Raw genomic sequence first — 19,102 nt, forward strand, 5'->3', positions numbered from 1 at the left:
AACATTGGAAACATGTTTCCTGCCTCTAACGTGTCCAACCCCTTAATAATCTTATACGTTTCGATAAGATCCCCTCTCATCCTTCAAAATTCCAGCGTATACAAGCCTAGTCGCTCCAGTCTTTCAACATATGACAGTCCCGCCATTCCGGGAATTAACCTGGTGAACCTACGCTGCACGCCCTCAATAGCAAGAATATCCTTCCTCAAATTTGGAGACCAAAACTGCACACAGTACTCCAGGTGCGGTCTCACTAGGGCCCTGTACAACTGCACACAGTACTCCAGGTGCGGTCTCACTAGGGCCCTGTACAACTGCACACAGTACTCCAGGTGTGGTCTCACTAGGGCCCTGTACAACTGCAGAATACCTAACTTCAGATAGTCCCTGCTTTCCCTCTCTCTCCATCCCCTCCCCCATCCCAGTTCTCCCACCAGTCTTCCCGTCTCCGACTTCATTCTATCTTTGTCCCGCCCCCTCCCTCCGACATCAGCCTGAAGAAGGGTCTCGACCCGAAACGTCACCCATTCCTTCTCTCCAGAGATGCTGCCTGACCCGCTGAGTTACTCCAGCATTTTGTGCCTACCTTCGATTTAAACCAGCATCTGCAGTTTTTTCTTCCTGAAAGCTTTTCACTGTACCTCGGTTCACGAGACAGTAAACGAAACTCAAACTAAAATGTCCATGATGTTACCACAACCCTAGCCTTATTTCCATCCTCTGGCATTTTTCCTACCAACCCCCTCTCACCCCCCCCCCTCCCCCCACCTCACCTCACCTGTATCCACCTATCACTTGTAGGCACAAGGAACCGCAGATGCCAGTTTACGATTTAAAAAAGACACATAGTGCTGGAGTAACTCAGCAGGTCAGGCTGGAGAGTGTGGTGGGGGGGGGGTGGGGTAGAGGTCACCCCATTTCTTTACTCAACCCCCCCTCTCTTCCCTGTACCCGACTTGGTTTCACACCCAATTCTCCCCTTACCCCCCCCCCCCCACCCCCTTCCATCTCTATTCCCTCCTCCAGCTTCACATTTCCGTTCCGCTTCTTATCTCCTTTTCTCTTCAGCTTCTCTTCTCTGGCCTTTGTCCTGCCATCTATCTATCAATCCCCCCTCCCCCCCATCCCCCCTCCATCTCGCCTGTATCCACCTATCACTCGTAAGCACAAGCAACTGCAGATGCTGGTTTACAGTGTCCGGGCCTACAGCGTCCGGGCCTACAGTGTCCGGGCCTACAGTGTCCAGGCCTACAGTGTGCGGGCCTACAGTGTCCAGGCCTACAGTGTCCGAGCCTACAGTGTCCGGGCCTACAGTGTCCGGGCCTACAGTGTCTGGGCCTACAGTGTCCGGGCCTACAGTGTGCGGGCCTACAGTGTCCAGGCCTACAGTGTGCGGGCCTACAGTGTCCAGGCCTACAGTGTCCGGGCCTACAGTGTCCGGGCCTACAGTGTCCGGGCCTACAGTGTCCGAGCCTACAGTGTCCGGGCCTACAGTGACCGGGCCTACAGTGTCCGGGCCTACAGTGTCCGGGCCTACAGTGTCCAGGCCTACAGTGTCCGGGCCTACAGTGTCCGGGCCTACAGTGTCCGGGCCTACAGCATTCCAGGGGCCTAATACGGGACAAGGGCGGTCCCGTAGGGGATAAACAAATTTAGCCCAAAATACGGGATGTCCCGGCTAATACGGGACAGTTGGCAACCCTGTTTAAACTAATTTGGCAGGGGGTTGGGATACAGCATGGAGCTAGGACAGGGGGTGAGGAGAAGGTAAATATATGGTCAGATTGGGAGGCAGAACAAGAATGCCCCAGCACAATGGGGTAGGGCAAGTCTGAACGGCATTTATTTTAATGCAAGGAGTATTGGAAGCAAGGGGGGTGAATTGAAGGTGTTACTGAACACATGGGAGTACGACATTGTTGCCATTACGGAAACATGGGTGAAGGAAGGGCAGGACTGGCAGCTCAATATTCCAGGGTATAGAATCTTCAGGAGAGACAGGGAGCAGGGAAAAAGTGGAGGGGCTGTTGCAGTATTAATCAAAGAATCTATTTCTGCTGTAAGGCTATTTGGGTGGAATTGAGAAATAGAAAAGGGGCATGCACCTTACTGGGTGTATACTACAGACCCCCAAACAGTCAGAGGGAAATAGAAGAACATATTTGTAGGCAAATCTCGGGGGTGTGTGAAAACAACCGGGTAGTAATAGTAGGGGATTTCAACTTCCCGAATATTGATTGGGATAGCCAAAGTGTCAAGGGCCCTGAGGGTGCAGAGTTCCTAAGGGTCATCCAGGAGGGCTTTTTGAGCCAATATGTTAAAAGTCCAACAAGGGAGGGGGCGGTATTGGACTTAATCTTGGGAAATGAGGCCGGACAGGTGGCTGAAGTGTCAGTGGCAGAGCATTTTGGTGACAGTGATCACAATTCAGTGATATTTAAGGTGGTAATGGAAAAGGATAAAGAGGGACCAGAGGGGAAATTTCTAAATTGGGGCAAGGCCGATTTTAATCTGATAAGGCAGAAGTTGGCCCCGGTGGACTGGGATCAGCTTCTCGTGGGGAGGACCGCATCAGAACAGTGGGAGTCATTCAAAGGAATCATTGAAAAAGTACAGAGGAAGCATGTTCCCCCTAAAGTTCAAGGGTGGGACAAACAAGTCCAAAGAACCTTGGATGTCGAACGATATAGTAGGATTGATTCGGAAAAAAAGGGGGGCTTTTGGAAGGCATAAAGAACTTAAGGCACAGACATCATTAGAGGAATATAGAAGGTGTAGGGCGGTTCTTAAAAAAGAAATTAGGAGAGCAAAAATGAGATAGCACTAGCGGGCAAAATAAAAGAAAATCCCAAAGTGTTCTATAAGTATATCAAGGGTAAGAGGACAACGAGGGAAAGAGTGGGGCCCATCAGGGACCATAGTGGAAAGCTGTGTGTGGAGCCAGAGGATGTAGGAGATGTTTTAAATGAATTTTTTGCATCTGTTTTTACGAGGGAGGAGGGCGATGCGGACTTAGAAATGGAGCAGGAGGGTTGTGATGTTCTTGAGCATATTGCTATTGACAGGGAGGCTCTGGCAGGCTTAAAAGTGGATACGTCTCCGGGCCCTGACGAGATGTATCCCAGGGTGCTGAGAGAGGCAAGGGAGGAGATTGCGGGGGCTCTGGCACAAATTTTCAGAGCCTCTCTTGCAACAGGGGATGTACCGGAGGACTGGAGGATAGCTAATAGACAATAGACAATAGACAATAGGTGCAGGAGTAGGCCATTCAGCCCTTCGAGGCAGCACCGCCATTCAATGCGATCATGGCTGATCACTCTCAATCAGTACCCCGTTCCTGCCTTCTCCCCGTACCCCCTCACTCCGCTATCCTTAAGAGCTCTATCCAGCTCTCTCTTGAAAGCATCCAACAAACTGGCCTCCACTGCCTTCTGAGGCAGAGAATTCCACACCTTCACCACCCTCTGACTGAAAAAGTTCTTCCTCATCTCCGTTCTAAATGGCCTACCCCTTATTCTTAAACTGTGGCCCCTTGTTCTGGACTCCCCCAACATTGGGAACATGTTATCTGCCTCTAATGTGTCCAATCCCCTAATTATCTTATATGTTTCAATAAGATCCCCCCTCATCCTTCTAAATTCCAGTGTATACAAGCCCAATCGCTCCAGCCTTTCAACATACGACAGTCCCGCCATTCCGGGAATTAACCTAGTGAACCTACGCTGCACGCCCTCCATAGCAAGAATATCCTTCCTCAAATTTGGAGACCAAAACTGCACACAGTACTCCAGGTGCGGTCTCACTAGGGCCCTGTACAACTGTAGAAGGACCTCTTTGCTCCTATACTCAACTCCTCTTGTTATGAAGGCCAACATTCCATTGGCTTTCTTCACTGCCTGCTGTACCTACATGCTTCCTTTCATTGACTGATGCACTAGGACACCCAGATCTCGTTGAACTCCCCCTCCTCCTAACTTGTGGTGCCATTATTTAAAAAGGGCAGTAGAGGTAAACCTGGGAACTACAGTCTGACATTCGTGGTGGGGAAGCTGCTAGAAAAGATTCTGATGGACAGAATTAGTCTTCACTTGGAGGATCGAGGGTTAATTAAGGATAGTCAACATGGCTTTGTTAATGGAAGGTCGTGTCTGACTAACTTGATTGAATGGGTCCCTTTCGGAATGGCCGGCAGTGACCAGTGGGGTACCGCAAGGTTCGGTGCTGGGACCCCAGCTATTTACGATATACATTAATGACTTAGACGAAGGGATTAAAAGTACCATTAGCAAATCTGCAGATGATACTAAGTTGGGGGGTAGTGTGAATTGTGAGGAAGATGCAATAAGGCTGCAGGGTGACCTGGACAGGTTGTGTGAGTGGGCGGATACATGGCAGATGCAGTTTAATGTAGATAAGTGTGAGGTTATTCACTTTGGAAGTAAGAATAGAAAGGCAGATTATTATCTGAATGGTGTCAAGTTAGGAGGAGGGGGAGTTCAACGAGATCTGGGTGTCCTAGTGCATCAGTCAATGAAAGGAAGCATGCAGGTTCAGCAGGCAGTGAAGAAAGCCAATGGAATGTTGGCCTTCGTAACAAGAGGAGTTGAGTATAGGAGCAAAGAGGTCCTTCTACAGTTGTACCGGGCCCTGGTGAGACCGCACCTGGAGTACTGTGTGCAGTTTTGGTCTCCAAATTTGAGGAAGGATATTCTTGCTATGGAGGGCGTGCAGCGTAGGTTCACTAGATTAATTCCCGGAATGGCGGGACTGTCGTATGTTGAAAGGCTGGAGCGATTGGGCTTGTATACACTGGAATTTAGAAGGATGAGGGGGGATCTTATTGAAACATATAAGATAATTAGGGGATTGGACACATTAGAGGCAGATAACATGTTCCCAATGTTGGGGGAGTCCAGAACAAGGGGCCACAGTTTGAGAATAAGGGGTAGGCCATTTAGAACGGAGATGAGGAAGAACTTTTTCAGTCAGAGGGTGGTGAAGGTGTGGAATTCTCTGCCTCAGAAGGCAGTGGAGGCCAGTTCGTTGGATGCTTTCAAGAGAGAGCTGGATAGAGCTCTTAAGGATAGCGGAGTGAGGGGGTATGGGGAGAAGGCAGGAACGGGGTACTGATTGATAGTGATCAGCCATGATCGCATTGAATGGCGGTGCTGGCTCGAAGGGCTGAATGGCCTACTCCTGCACCTATTGTCTATTGTCTATTGTCTATTGTCTATTGTCTATTGTCAAGAAGGTAAGAGCCCATGGGATCCAGGGCACCTTGGCAAAATGGATAAAAAAACTGGCTTAGTGACAGAAGGCAGAGGGTGATGGTAGAAGGTTGCTTCTGTGACTGGAGGCCGGTGTCCAGTGGGGTGCCGCAGGGATCGGTGTTGGGTCCCTTACTGTTTGTAATCTACATTAATGACCTGGATGTCAACGTACAGGGCATGATCAGCAAGTTTGCAGATGACACAAAGTTAGTGGGGGGTGGTGAATAGCGAGGAAGGGATCTGCAAGCTGCAGGAAGATATAGATGAGATGGTCAGATGGGCGGAGCAGTGGCAGATGGAATTTAATCCTGAAAAGTGCGAGGTGATGCACTTTGGCAGGAATAACTTGGAGAGGGAGTACACCATGAATGGAAGGACCCTAGGGAAGACAGGGGTACAGAGGGACCTTGGAGTACAGGTACACAAGTCCTTGAAGGCAGCATGACAGGTGGACAGGGTGGTCAAAAAGGCATATGGGTTACTGGCCTTCATTAGCCGGGGCATCGAATATAAAAGTAGGGGGGTAATGATGGAATTGTACAGAACACTGGTGAGGCTGCAGCTGGAGTATTGTGTACAGTTCTGGTCACCACATTATAGAAAGGATGTGATGGCTTTGGAGAGGGTGCAGAGGAGATTCACCAGGATGCTGCCAGGGATGAAGGGCCTCGGCTATGAGGAGAGACTGGGCAGACTGGGGTTGTTTTCCCTTGGAGCAGAGAAGGCTGAGAGGGGACATGATCGAGGTGTACAAGATCATGAGGGGCATAGATAAGGTAGATGGCGGGGAACTTCTTCCACCGGTGGAAGGTTCAACAACGAGGGGACATAGATACAGGGTAAGGGGAGGGAGGTTTCGGGGGGATGTGAGAAAGAACTTTTTCACCCAGAGGGTGGTTGGAGTCTGGAACTCACTGCCTGGGGTGGTGGTGGAGGCGGGAACACTCACAACGTTGAAGAGGCATTTGGATGGGCACTTGAAATGCTACAACATTCAGGGCTACGGTCCAAATGCGGGAAAATGGGATTAAAATTAGACTGTGTTTGGTAAAGGGGTGGCACGGACACGATGGGCCGAAGGGCCTCTTTCTGTGCTGTAGGACTCTTATGACTCTTCTTCGGGGCTGATGATGTTTTTGGGTCAGAATCCTTCTTCACTCTCACCCCAGCTCAATGGTCCACCACACATCTTACAGTCATACAAGACGTTGGTGAGGCCGCGTTTCCAAATGCCACCGAATGCTCGAACAAAGTCTGAAGAAGGGTCCCGACCCGAAACTTCACCTATCCATTTTCTCCAGAGACGATGCCTGACCCGCTGAGTTACTCCAGCACTTTGTGTCTTTTTCCCCACTATCAGTGCCCTCACTTCTCCTCCAGCTTTCTCCCCCCCCCCCCCCTCCCCACCTTTCTTACCCCCTCCTCACCTGGACTCACAACTACCCCTCCCCTTCCAACTCCATTGCGGTAGAGTTGCTGCTTTACAGCGAATGCAGCGCCGGAAACTCAGGTTCGATCCCGACTACGGGCGCCGTCTGTACGGAGTTTGTACGTTCTCCCCGTGACCTGCGTGGGTTTTCTCCCAGATCTTCGGTTTCCTCCCACACTCCAAAGACGTGCAGGTTTGTAGGTTAATTGGCTTGGTATAAATGTAAAAATTGTCCCTAGTGGGTGTGGGATAGTGTTAGTGTGCGGGGATCGCTGGGCGGCGCGGACCCGGTGGGCCGAAGGGCCTGTTTCCGCGCTGTATCTCTAAAAAAAACCTCGTCAATCCTTTTAGTCTCACAGCTTCTGTCTTTTCATCTCTGGCCTTTGTCCAAACATCTGCCTGTCCAAAAAAAAAACCCTCAGCTGTATCCACCCATCACTCACCAAGTGTTGTCGTTCCTCTCCTCTCTTCCAGCTTTCTTCCCCTCCCCCCTACTATCAGTCTGAGGAAGGGTCCCGACCCGAAACGTCACCCATCCATGTTCTCCACAGATGTTGCCTGACCCGCTGAGCTTAGTTCAGTTTAGTTTAGTTTACTTTAGTTCAGTTTAGTTCAGTTCAGTTCAGTTCAGTTCAGTTCAGTTCAGTTCAGTTCAGTTTAGTTCAGTTTAGTTCAGTTTTGTTTAGTTCAATTTGGTTCAGTTCAGTTCAGTTCAGTTCAGTTTAGTTCAGTTCTGTTTAGTTCAGTTCAGTTCAGTTCAGTTCAGTTCAGTTCAGTTCAGTTCAGTTCAGTTCAGTTTAGTTTAGTTCAGTTCAGTTCAGTTTAGTTTAGTTTAGTTTAGTTCAGTTCAGTTCAGTTCAGTTTAGTTCAGTTTAGTTCAGATCAGTTTAGTTCAGTTCAGTACAGTTCAGTTCAGTTTAGTTCAGTTTAGTTCAGTTCAGTTCAGTTTAGTTCAGTTTAGTTCAGTTCAGTTCAGTTCAGTTCAGTTTTGATTAGTTCAGTTTAGTTCAGTTCAGTTCAGTTCAGTTCAGTTTTGTTTAGTTCAGTTTAGTATAGTTCAGTTCAGTTCAGTTTTGTTTAGTTCAGTTTAGTTCAGTTCAGTTTAGTTCAGTTCAGTTCAGTTTTGTTCAGTTTTGTTTAGTTCAGTTTAGTTCAGTTTAGTTCAGTTTAGTTCAGTTCAGTTCAGTTCAGTTCAGTACAGTTTAGTTCAGTTCAGTTCAGTTTAGTTCAGTTCAGTTCAGTTTAGTTCAGTTCAGTTCAGTTCAGTTTAGTTTAGTTTAGTTTAGTTCAATTCAGTTCAGTTTAGTTCAGTTTAGTTTAGTTCAGTTCAGTTCAGTTTAGTTTAGTTTAGTTCAGTTCAGTTCAGTGCAGTTCAGTTTAGTTCAGTTTTGTTTAGTTCAGTTTAGTTCAGTTCAGTTCAGTTCAGTTTAGTTCAGTTCAGTTTAGTTCAGTTCGGTTTAGTTCAGTTCAGTTCAGTTCAGTTCAGTTCAGTTCAGTTCAGTTTAGTTCAGTTTTGTTTAGTTCAGTTTAGTTCAGTTCAGTTCAGTTCAGTTTAGTTCAGTTTAGTTCAGTTCAGTTCAGTTCAGTTTAGTTCAGTTCAGTTCAGTTCAGTTAAGTTCAGTTTAGTTCAGCTCAGTTCAGTTCAGCTCAGTTTAGTTCAGTTTTGTTTAGTTCAGTTCAGTTTAGTTCAGTTCAGTTTAGTTCAGTTCAGTTTAGTTCAGTTCAGTTCAGTTCAGTTTTGTTCAGTTTTGTTTAGTTCAGTTTAGTTCAGTTTAGTTCAGTTTAGTTCAGTTCAGTTCAGTTCAGTTTAGTTCAGTTCAGTTCAGTTTAGTTCAGTTTAGTTCAGTTCAGTTTAGTTCAGTTCAGTTCAGTTCAGTTCAGTTCAGTTCAGTTCAGTTTAGTTTAGTTTAGTTTAGTTTAGTTCAGTTCAGTTCAGTTCAGTTTAGTTCAGTTTAGTTCAGTTCAGTTTAGTTTAGTTTAGTTTAGTTCAGTTCAGTTCAGTTCAGTTCAGTTTAGTTCAGTTTTGTTTAGTTTAGTTTAGTTTAGTTTAGTTCAGTTCAGTTCAGTTTAGTTCAGTTCAGTTTAGTTCAGTTCAGTTTAGTTCAGTTTGGTTTAGTTCAGTTCAGTTCAGTTCAGTTCAGTTTAGTTCAGTTTTGTTTAGTTCAGTTCAGTTCAGTTCAGTTCAGTTTAGTTTAGTTCAGTTCAGTTCAGTTCAGTTTAGTTCAGTTCAGTTCAGTTCAGTTCAGTTCAGTTTAGTTCAGTTCAGTTCAGTTCAGTTTTGTTCAGTTTTGTTTAGTTCAGTTCAGTTTAGTTCAGTTTAGTTCAGTTTAGTTCAGTTCAGTTCAGTTCAGTTCAGTTTAGTTCAGTTCAGTTTAGTTCAGTTCAGTTCAGTTCAGTTCAGTTCAGTTCAGTTCAGTTCTGTTCAGTTCTGTTTAGTTCAGTTCAGTTCAGTTCAGTTCAGTTTAGTTTAGTTCAGTTCAGTTCAGTTTAGTTCAGTTCAGTTTAGTTCAGTTCAGTTTAGTTCAGTTTGGTTTAGTTCAGTTCAGTTCAGTTCAGTTCAGTTTAGTTCAGTTTTGTTTAGTTCAGTTCAGTTCAGTTTAGTTCAGTTCAGTTCAGTTCAGTTCAGTTCAGTTCAGTTCAGTTCAGTTTAGTTCAGTTCAGTTCAGTTTAGTTCAGTTCAGTTCAGTTTAGTTTAGTTCAGTTCAGTTCAGTTTTGTTCAGTTTTGTTTAGTTCAGTTTAGTTTAGTTCAGTTTAGTTCAGTTTAGTTCAGTTCAGTTCAGTTCAGTTCAGTTCAGTTCTGTTCAGTTCTGTTTAGTTCAGTTCAGTTCAGTTTAGTTTAGTTCAGTTCAGCTCAGTTCAGTTTAGTTCAGTTCAGTTTAGTTCAGTTCAGTTCAGTTCAGTTTAGTTTTGTTCAGTTCAGTTTAGTGTAATTCAGTTTAGTTTTTAGTTTAGTATAGTTTAGTTCAGTTTAGTTTAGTTCAGTTTAATTTAGTTCAGTTTAGTGTAGTTCAGTTCAGTTTAGGATCATTTAGTTCAGTTTAGTTCATTTTGGTATAGTTTAGTATAGTTTAGTTCAGTTTAGTATAGTTCAGTTTAGTTTAGGATAATTTAGTTCAGTTTAGTTTAGTTTAATTTAGTTCAGTTTAGTTCCGTTTAGTATAAGCAGGTTTAGTTTAATTTAGTTCAGTTTAGTTCATTTTGGTATAGTTTAGTATAGTTTAGTTCAATTTAGTATAGTTCAGTTTAGTTTAGGATAATTTAGTTCAGTTTAGTTCAGTTCAGTTTAGTTCAGTTCAGTTTAGTTCAGTTCAGTTTAGTTCAGTTCAGTTCAGTTTTGTTCAGTTTTGTTTAGTTCAGTTTAGTTCAGTTTAGTTCAGTTTAGTTCAGTTCAGTTCAGTTCAGTTTAGTTCAGTTCAGTTCAGTTTAGTTCAGTTTAGTTCAGTTCAGTTTAGTTCAGTTCAGTTCAGTTCAGTTCAGTTCAGTTTAGTTTAGTTTAGTTCAGTTCAGTTCAGTTTAGTTCAGTTTAGTTCAGTTCAGTTCAGTTTAGTTTAGTTTAGTTTAGTTTAGTTTAGTTCAGTTTAGTTTAGTTTAGTTTAGTTTAGTTCAGTTCAGTTCAGTTCAGTTCAGTTTAGTTCAGTTTTGTTTAGTTCAGTTTAGTTCAGTTCAGTTCAGTTTAGTTCAGTTCAGTTTAGTTCAGTTCGGTTTAGTTCAGTTCAGTTCAGTTCAGTTTAGTTCAGTTTTGTTTAGTTCAGTTCAGTTCAGTTTAGTTCAGTTCAGTTCAGTCCAGTTCAGTTTAGTTCAGTTTAGTTCAGTTCAGTTCAGTTTAGTTCAGTTCTGTTTTGTTCAGTTCAGTTCAGTTCAGTTTAGTTCAGTTTAGTTCAGTTCAGTTCAGTTCAGTTTAGTTTAGTTCAGTGTAGTTCAGTTCAGTTCATTTCATTGCAGTTTTGTTTAGTTCAGTTCAGTTCAGTTCAGTTTAGTTCAGTTCATTTCAGTTCAGTTCAGTTCAGTTCAGTTCAGTTCAGTTTTGTTTAGTTCAGTTTAGTTCAGTTTAGTTTAGTTCAGTTTAGTTCAGTTTAGTTCGTTCAGTTTAGTTTAGTTCAGTTTAATTCAGTTCAGTTCAGTTCAGTTCAGTTCAGTTTAGTTTAGTTCAGTTTTGTTTAGTTTAGTTCAGTTCAGTTCAGTTCAGTTCAGTTTAGTTCAGTTCAGTTCAGTTCAGTTCAGTTTAGTTTAGTTCAGTTCAGTTCAGTTTTGTTTAGTTCAGTTCAGTTCAGTTCAGTTCAGTTTAGTTCAGTTTTGTTTAGTTCAGTTTAGTTCAGTTTAGTTTAGTTCAGTTTAATTCAGTTCAGTTCAGTTCAGTTCAGTTCAGTTTAGTTTAGTTCAGTTTTGTTTAGTTTAGTTCAGTTCAGTTCAGTTCAGTTCAGTTCAGTTTAGTTTAGTTCAGTTTTGTTTAGTTTAGTTCAGTTCAGTTCAGTTCAGTTCAGTTCAGTTTAGTTCAGTTCAGTTCAGTTCAGTTTAGTTTAGTTCAGTTCAGTTCAGTTCAGTTTAGTTCAGTTCAGTTCAGTTCAGTTTTGTTCAGTTTTGTTTAGTTCAGTTCAGTTTAGTTCAGTTTAGTTCAGTTTAGTTCAGTTCAGTTCAGTTCAGTTCAGTTTAGTTCAGTTCAGTTCAGTTTAGTTCAGTTCAGTTCAGTTCAGTTTAGTTCAGTTCAGTTTAGTTCAGTTCAGTTCAGTTTAGTTCAGTTCTGTTTAGTTCAGTTCAGTTCAGTTCAGTTTAGTTCAGTTCAGTTCAGTTCAGTTCAGTTTAGTTCAGTTCAGTTCAGTTCAGTTCAGTTCAGTTTAGTTTAGTTCAGTTCAGTTCAGTTCAGTTTTGTTCAGTTTTGTTTAGTTCAGTTCAGTTTAGTTCAGTTTAGTTCAGTTCAGTTCAGTTCAGTTTAGTTCAGTTCAGTTTAGTTCAGTTCAGTTCAGTTTAGTTCAGTTCAGTTTAGTTCAGTTCAGTTCAGTTCTGTTCAGTTCTGTTTAGTTCAGTTCAGTTCAGTTCAGTTTAGTTTAGTTCAGTTCAGTTCAGTTCAGTTCAGTTTAGTTCAGTTCTGTTTTGTTCAGTTCAGTTCAGTTCAGTTCAGTTTAGTTCAGTTCAGTTCAGTTCAGTTTTGTTCAGTTTTGTTTAGTTCAGTTCAGTTTAGTTCAGTTTAGTTCAGTTTAGTTCAGTTCAGTTCAGTTCAGTTCAGTTTAGTTCAGTTCAGTTCAGTTTAGTTCAGTTCAGTTCAGTTCAGTTTAGTTCAGTTTAGTTCAGTTCAGTTCAGTTCTGTTCAGTTCTGTTTAGTTCAGTTCAGTTCAGTTCAGTTCAGTTTAGTTTAGTTCAGTTCAGTTCAGTTCAGTTCAGTTTAGTTCAGTTCTGTTTTGTTCAGTTCAGTTCAGTTCAGTTTAGTTCAGTTTAGTTCAGTTCAGTTCAGTTCAGTTTAGTTTAGTTCAGTGTAGTTCAGTTCAGTTCATTTCATTGCAGTTTTGTTTAGTTCAGTTCATTTCAGTTCAGTTCAGTTCAGTTCAGTTCAGTTCAGTTTTGTTTAGTTCAGTTTAGTTCAGTTTAGTTTAGTTCAGTTTAGTTCAGTTTAGTTCGTTCAGTTCAGTTCAGTTCAGTTTAGTTTAGTTCAGTTTAGTTCAGTTCAGTTCAGTTTAGTTCAGTTCAGTTCAGTTTTGTTTAGTTCAGTTCAGTTCAGTTCAGTTCAGTTTAGTTTAGTTTAGTTCAGTTCAGTTTAGTTTAGTTCAGTTTAGTTCAGTTCAGTTCAGTTTAGTTCAGTTCAGTTCAGTTCAGTTCAGTTCAGTTTAGTTCAGTTTTGTTTAGTTCAGTTTAGTTCAGTTTAGTTTAGTTCAGTTTAATTCAGTTCAGTTCAGTTCAGTTCAGTTCAGTTCAGTTTAGTTTAGTTCAGTTTTGTTTAGTTTAGTTCAGTTCAGTTCAGTTCAGTTCAGTTTAGTTTCGTTCAGTTTGGTTTAGTTCAGTTCAGTTCAGTTCAGTTCAGTTTAGTTCAGTTTTGTTTAGTTCAGTTCAGTTCAGTTTAGTTCAGTTCAGTTCAGTTCAGTTCAGTTTAGTTCAGTTCAGTTCAGTTTAGTTCAGTTCAGTTCAGTTTAGTTCAGTTCAGTTTAGTTTAGTTTAGTTCAGTTCAGTTCAGTTTTGTTCAGTTTTGTTTAGTTCAGTTCAGTTTAGTTCAGTTTAGTTCAGTTTAGTTCAGTTCAGTTTAGTTCAGTTCAGTTCAGTTCAGTTCAGTTCAGTTTAGTTTAGTTCAGTTCAGTTTAGTGTAATTCAGTTTAGTTTTTAGTTTAGTATAGTTTAGTTCAGTTTAGTTTAGTTCAGTTTAATTTAGTTCAGTTTAGTGTAGTTCAGTTTAGTTTAGGATAATTTAGTTCAGTTTAGTTCATTTTGGTATAGTTTAGTATAGTTTAGTTCAGTTTAGTATAGTTCAGTTTAGTTTAGGATAATTTAGTTCAGTTTAGTTTAGTTTAATTTAGTTCAGTTTAGTTCCGTTTAGTATAAGCAGGTTTAGTTTAATTTAGTTCATAGTTTAGTTTAGTTTACTTTAGTTTAGTTTAGCTCAGTTTAGTATCCGTTAGTTTAGTTCAGTTCAGTTCAGTTTAGTTTAGTTTAATTCAGCTTAGTATAACTTAGTTCCGTTTAGTTTAATTTAGTTCAGTTTAGTATAAGTTAGTTCAGTTCAGTTCAGTTCAGTTTTGTTTAGTTCAGTTCAGTTCAGTTCAGTTCAGTTTAGTTCAGTTTTGTTTAGTTCAGTTTAGTTCAGTTTAGTTTAGTTCAGTTTAATTCAGTTCAGTTCAGTTCAGTTCAGTTCAGTTTAGTTTAGTTCAGTTTTGTTTAGTTTAGTTCAGTTCAGTTCAGTTCAGTTCAGTTCAGTTTAGTTCAGTTCAGTTCAGTTCAGTTCAGTTTAGTTCAGTTCAGTTCAGTTCAGTTTAGTTCAGTTCAGTTCAGTTCAGTTTTGTTCAGTTTTGTTTAGTTTAGTTCAGTTTAGTTCAGTTTAGTTCAGTTTAGTTCAGTTCAGTTCAGTTCAGTTCAGTTTAGTTCAGTTCAGTTCAGTTTAGTTCAGTTCAGTTCAGTTTAGTTCAGTTCAGTTTAGTTCAGTTCAGTTCAGTTTAGTTCAGTTCTGTTTAGTTCAGTTCAGTTCAGTTCAGTTCAGTTTAGTTCAGTTCAGTTCAGTTCAGTTTAGTTCAGTTCAGTTCAGTTCAGTTCAGTTCAGTTTAGTTCAGTTCAGTTCAGTTCAGTTTTGTTCAGTTTTGTTTAGTTCAGTTCAGTTTAGTTCAGTTTAGTTCAGTTCAGTTCAGTTCAGTTCAGTTTAGTTCAGTTCAGTTCAGTTTAGTTCAGTTCAGTTCAGTTCAGTTTAGTTCAGTTCAGTTTAGTTCAGTTCAGTTCAGTTCTGTTCAGTTCTGTTTAGTTCAGTTCAGTTCAGTTCAGTTCAGTTTAGTTTAGTTCAGTTCAGTTCAGTTCAGTTCAGTTTAGTTCAGTTTTGTTTAGTTCAGTTTAGTTCAGTTTAGTTTAGTTCAGTTTAATTCAGTTCAGTTCAGTTCAGTTCAGTTCAGTTCAGTTTAGTTTAGTTCAGTTTTGTTTAGTTTAGTTTAGTTCAGTTCAGTTCAGTTCAGTTTAGTTCGGTTCAGTTTAGTTCAGTTTGGTTTAGTTCAGTTCAGTTCAGTTCAGTTCAGTTCAGTTTAGTTCAGTTTTGTTTAGTTCAGTTCAGTTCAGTTTAGTTCAGTTCAGTTCAGTTCAGTTCAGTTTAGTTCAGTTCAGTTCAGTTCAGTTTAGTTCAGTTCAGTTCAGTTCAGTTTAGTTTAGTTTAGTTCAGTTCAGTTCAGTTCAGTTCAGTTTTGTTCAGTTTTGTTTAGTTCAGTTCAGTTTAGTTCAGTTTAGTTCAGTTTAGTTCAGTTCAGTTCAGTTCAGTTTAGTTCAGTTCAGTTCAGTTCAGTTTAGTTCAGTTCAGTTCAGTTTAGTTCAGTTCAGTTTAGTTCAGTTCAGTTCAGTTCTGTTCAGTTCTGTTTAGTTCAGTTCAGTTCAGTTCAGTTCAGTTTAGTTTAGTTCAGTTCAGTTCAGTTTAGTTCAGTTCAGTTCAGTTCAGTTTAGTTCAGTTCAGTTTAGTTCAGTTTAGTTCAGTTCAGTTTAGTGTAATTCAGTTTAGTTTTTAGTTTAGTATAGTTTAGTTCAGTTTAGTTTAGTTCAGTTTAATTTAGTTCAGTTTAGTGTAGTTCAGTTTAGTTTAGGATAATTTAGTTCAGTTTCGTTCATTTTGGTATAGTTTAGTATAGTTTAGTTCAGTTTAGTATAGTTCAGTTTAGTTTAGGATAATTTAGTTCAGTTTAGTTTAGTTTAATTTAGTTCAGTTTAGTTCCGTTTAGTATAAGCTGGTTTAGTTTAATTTAGTTCATAGTTTAGTTTAGTTTACTTTAGTTTAGTTTAGCTCAGTTTAGTATAAGTTAGTTTAGTTCAGTTCAGTTCAGTTTAGTTTAGTTTAATTCAGCTTAGTATAACTTAGTTCCGTTTAGTTTAATTTAGTTCAGTTTAGTATAAGTTGGTTCAGTTTAGTTCAGTTCACTTTATTTTTGTTCAGTTCAGTTTAGTTCAGTTTAGTTCAGTTCAGTTTAGTATAAGTTAGTTTAGTTTAGTTTAGTTTAGTCTAGTTTAGTTTAGTGATACAACATGGAAACAGGCCATTCTGTAGAGAACCCAGTGGAGCTCTGTGCTGGGACCAGTCCGAAGAAAAGGGTCCCGACCCGAAACGTCACTCGTTCATGTTCACCGGGGACCCGCTGAGTTACTCCAGCACTTTGTGTCTTTTTTGTTGTTGCTGTCGCACGCTAGCATCTGCAGTTCCTCGTGTCTAGCTCATGAAAGATGCGGGAGGGGTCAGATTCTCCTGACACCTGGGTGATGACTACAGATGCTCCTTGACTTACGATGCCTCGACGACTTAAGATATTTTTGGCTTACGATGGACCGTAACCCCGGTGTAAATCGAGAAGCACCTGTACTTAATAACAGGTCGGTTATTAAGTTAATAACCATTAGGTTATTAACCTTATTAGATTAAAGACCTTGGAGCCCAGGTTTCAACAGCGCAGCCAATCTAATGAGGCACAGACAGGTCCGGGAGGCAAGAACCAGCTCTTAATTTTCACGAAAGGAGATTATTAGGAGAAAGGAGATTAAAAGGACTGGACAAGCTAGATGCAGGAATAATGTTCCCAATGTTGGGGGAGTCCAGAACCAGGGGCCACACACAGTCTAAGAATAAAGGGGAGGCCATTTAAAACTGAGGTTGGAAAACACTTTTTCACCCAGAGAGTTGTGAATTTGTGGAATTCTCTGCCACAGAGGGCAGTGGAGGCCAAATCACTGGATGGATTTAAGAGAGAGCTAGATAAAGCTCTAGGGGCTTGTGGATTCAAGGGGTACGGGGAGAAGGCAGGCACGGGTTACTGATTGTGGATGATCAGCCATGATCACAATGAATGGCGTTGCTGGCTCGAAGGGCCAAATGGCCTCCTCCTGCACCTGTTTTCTATGTTTCTATTATATATTTTTTAATCCCTCTTTGAAAACACACGACGTCTTGCGGCTGGAATCTAGGCTCAGGAGGGCAAACGCAGGACTAGCAAAGGCATTGACATACTTTGGTGGCCATTTTGTTTCGTTGAGAAATGGCGACGACGGACTCCATTTTGTGCAAAGCAATCTCTTCTCGACGCGCCTCAAGAACTCTTGAGAGGGACGCCAGCTGAAATCTCCGTTTGGTTTTCTTGCCAGCGAAGCTGGGCGGAGGGGTTTGAAATCTTCTCTTCTTTTTTTTGACGTTTAGATATATATATATATATATATATATATTCCCCACCCCACCCCCCCCCCCCCCCTCCTCCTCCTCCACACTTTTGTGAAACTTGCCGATAACCGAAATGCACTAAAAAGAATGTCTTTTCTTATATGTTTTCCATGTTGTCTTGGTTTTTTATCTTTTTTTGGAGCAAGGGAAAAAATCTTCTCCTCAGGAATTTTTTTTGGACATCGATTCTTGAATGTGTCTTTTTTTAAAAAAAAATTTTTTTTTTAAACAACGAAAAAGAAAAAGAAAACAAAAAAGAGAAGTGGTTTTGACGGGAAACGAAAAGAACAGACAAATTATGGTTTTTGAAATGTCTTTTTCTCCTCTCATCTTATTTTGATCTTAGGTCCGTTAACAAAAAAAACAGATGATAATGGAGCATTTCGTGATGTTGAAGATGAAGGTATTTTTTTTTTAACCAAACGCATGTTAATGATATTACCCACCACTCCCCCACCCCACCCCCACCCCCCCAAACCCTACCCCTACCCTCACCCCCCTCCTTCGAAAGTGTTTTGTTTAAAAAAAAATTATTTCGAAAGCCCTTCTTCCTCTTTTTTTTTTCCTCATCTTCCGAAACTTTTTTGCACTCTCTTTCGATGAATGTGCTTTTTTTTAACCCTCTCCCCCCCCCCCTCCCCCCCCCACCCGCGTTCTTGTTACCTCGAAACCAGTCGGTTTTCGTGTTACGTGAGCTTCTTGACGGTCTGGCTACAACGAGCGAGCGATGGTTTTATTCAAACAGAACCCAAAAGGAATGTTTTTGGATTTTTTTAAACCCCCCCCCCCCCCCCCCCCCACCTCTCTCTCTCATTTTGAGACCATAAACGGAAAGATTTAAAAAAAAAAAAAAAGTGCAGGTGTGTGGGTGGGGTGGGTGGGTGGATGGGTGGGGGATATGGGATCGGACTGGGAGGAGGAGGAGGAGGAGGAGAGAGAGCTTGGGGAGGGGGGAGAGAAAACGAGAGGGTGAAGTGAGAAATCGAGCGAGATTTAGACTGTAATCTTAATCTGGTAACCAATCGTGACATCATGCAAATGGCAATGATATTTTGAAGCAATGTTTTGACTATGGGATGTGTGTGCATGTCTTTGTGTTTGTAAATGTGTGCATGTGCGTGTTTGTGTGTGTGTGTCTGTGTACACAGGCACTTTTGTGTGCACACCTGCCTGTGTGTGTGTGTGTCTGTGTGTACACAGGCGTGTCTGTGTGCACGCGAGTGTGTCTGTGTATATACAGGCACGTTTGCGTGCACACCTGCCTGTGTGTGTGTGTGTGTGTGTGTGTGTGTACACAGGCGTGTCTGTGTGCACGCGAGTGTGTCTGTGTATATACAGGCACGTTAGCGTGCATGCCGGCCGTTGTGTGTGCGTACACGTGCGTGCTTCACGTGTGGGCGCGTGTACGATCGTGCACACGCGTGCTTTGTGTGTGTCGTGTATGTGCGTTATTGTACATGTGAAACAACGTGTACATATGTGTGTGTGTGAGTGCACATGCGCGCGTGTGTTCGTTATTGTACGTGTAACACGCATACATGCACAAAGACAAGATGGAGTAACTCAGCGGGTCTGACAGCGTCTCTGGAGAAAGGGGATCGGTGACGTTTCGGGGAGAAACCCTTCCTCAAATCCAAAACGTCAGGGATAATTTCTCTCCAGAGATGCTGCCTGACCCGCTGAGTTACTCCAGCACTTTGTGCCTATCTTCGGTTTAAACCAGCATCTGCAGTTCCTTCCTGCACATGCATACATGTATGTGTGTGAATGGTTGCTTATGTGTGCATGTTATTGTGTGCATTAGTGCGTGTGTGCGTGTGTAACTAGTCATGCCTTATTTCACATGTGTGTGTGTGTGTGTGTGTGTGTGTGTATGCGTGTGTGTATGAGATTCTTTGTCCTCTTTGATATCAGGGGAGGGGGGGGGGGGGGAACCTCATCGAAACTTACCGAACAGTGAGCGGCCTGGATAGAGTGGATGTGGAGAGGATGTTTCCACTAGTGGGAGAGTCTAGGACCAGAGGGCACAGCCTCAGAATTAAAGGACGTTCCTTTAGGAAGGAGATGAGGAGGAATTTCTTCAGTCAGAGGGCGGTGAATCTGTGGAATTCTTTGCCACAGACGGCTGTGGAGGCCACAAGTCAGTGGGTATTTTACAGGTAGAGATAGATAGATTCTTGATTAGTGCGGGTGTCAGGGGTTATGGGGAGAAGGCAGGAGAATGGGGTTAGGAGGGAGAGATAGACCAGCCATGATTGAATGGCGGAGTAGACTTGATGGGCCGAATGGCCTAATTCTGCTCCTATCACTAATGAACCAGCAGTTCCAATCTCAAAAGGGAAATTTGTAGTGTTAGGTCACAAATAGAAACATAGAAACATAGAAAATAGGTGCAGGAGGAGGCCATTCGGCCCTTTGAGCCAGCACCGCCATTCATTGTGATCATGGCTGATCGTCCACAACATTTTATACGTCTCGATAATATCCCCTCTCATCCAATAGTTAGATATGGTCAGCTGGAGGCCAATTATTCCTCAAAG

At 41.9% G+C, this 19,102-nt stretch overlaps 1 protein-coding gene across 2 annotated transcripts in view; it reads left to right on the plus strand.

Moving 5' to 3' along the window:
- LOC144609398 (neuroligin-2-like) overlaps positions 1–19,102 on the plus strand; it is a 72,573-nt gene that overhangs the window by 18,083 nt on the left and 35,388 nt on the right. Inside the window, exon 2 of one of the 2 annotated variants that reach the window (XM_078427863.1) lies at positions 16,909–16,965. The exons of the other annotated variant lie outside the window; for it this stretch is intronic. Coding sequence (XP_078283989.1) covers positions 16,909–16,933 — 25 coding nt within the window. The 3' untranslated portion in view covers positions 16,934–16,965. The remainder of the gene's footprint in view (positions 1–16,908; positions 16,966–19,102) is intronic. 2 annotated transcript variants of the gene reach the window in all.

The sequence above is a fragment of the Rhinoraja longicauda genome, chromosome 34 (assembly GCF_053455715.1).
Source record: "Rhinoraja longicauda isolate Sanriku21f chromosome 34, sRhiLon1.1, whole genome shotgun sequence".
NCBI lineage: Eukaryota > Metazoa > Chordata > Chondrichthyes > Rajiformes > Arhynchobatidae > Rhinoraja > Rhinoraja longicauda.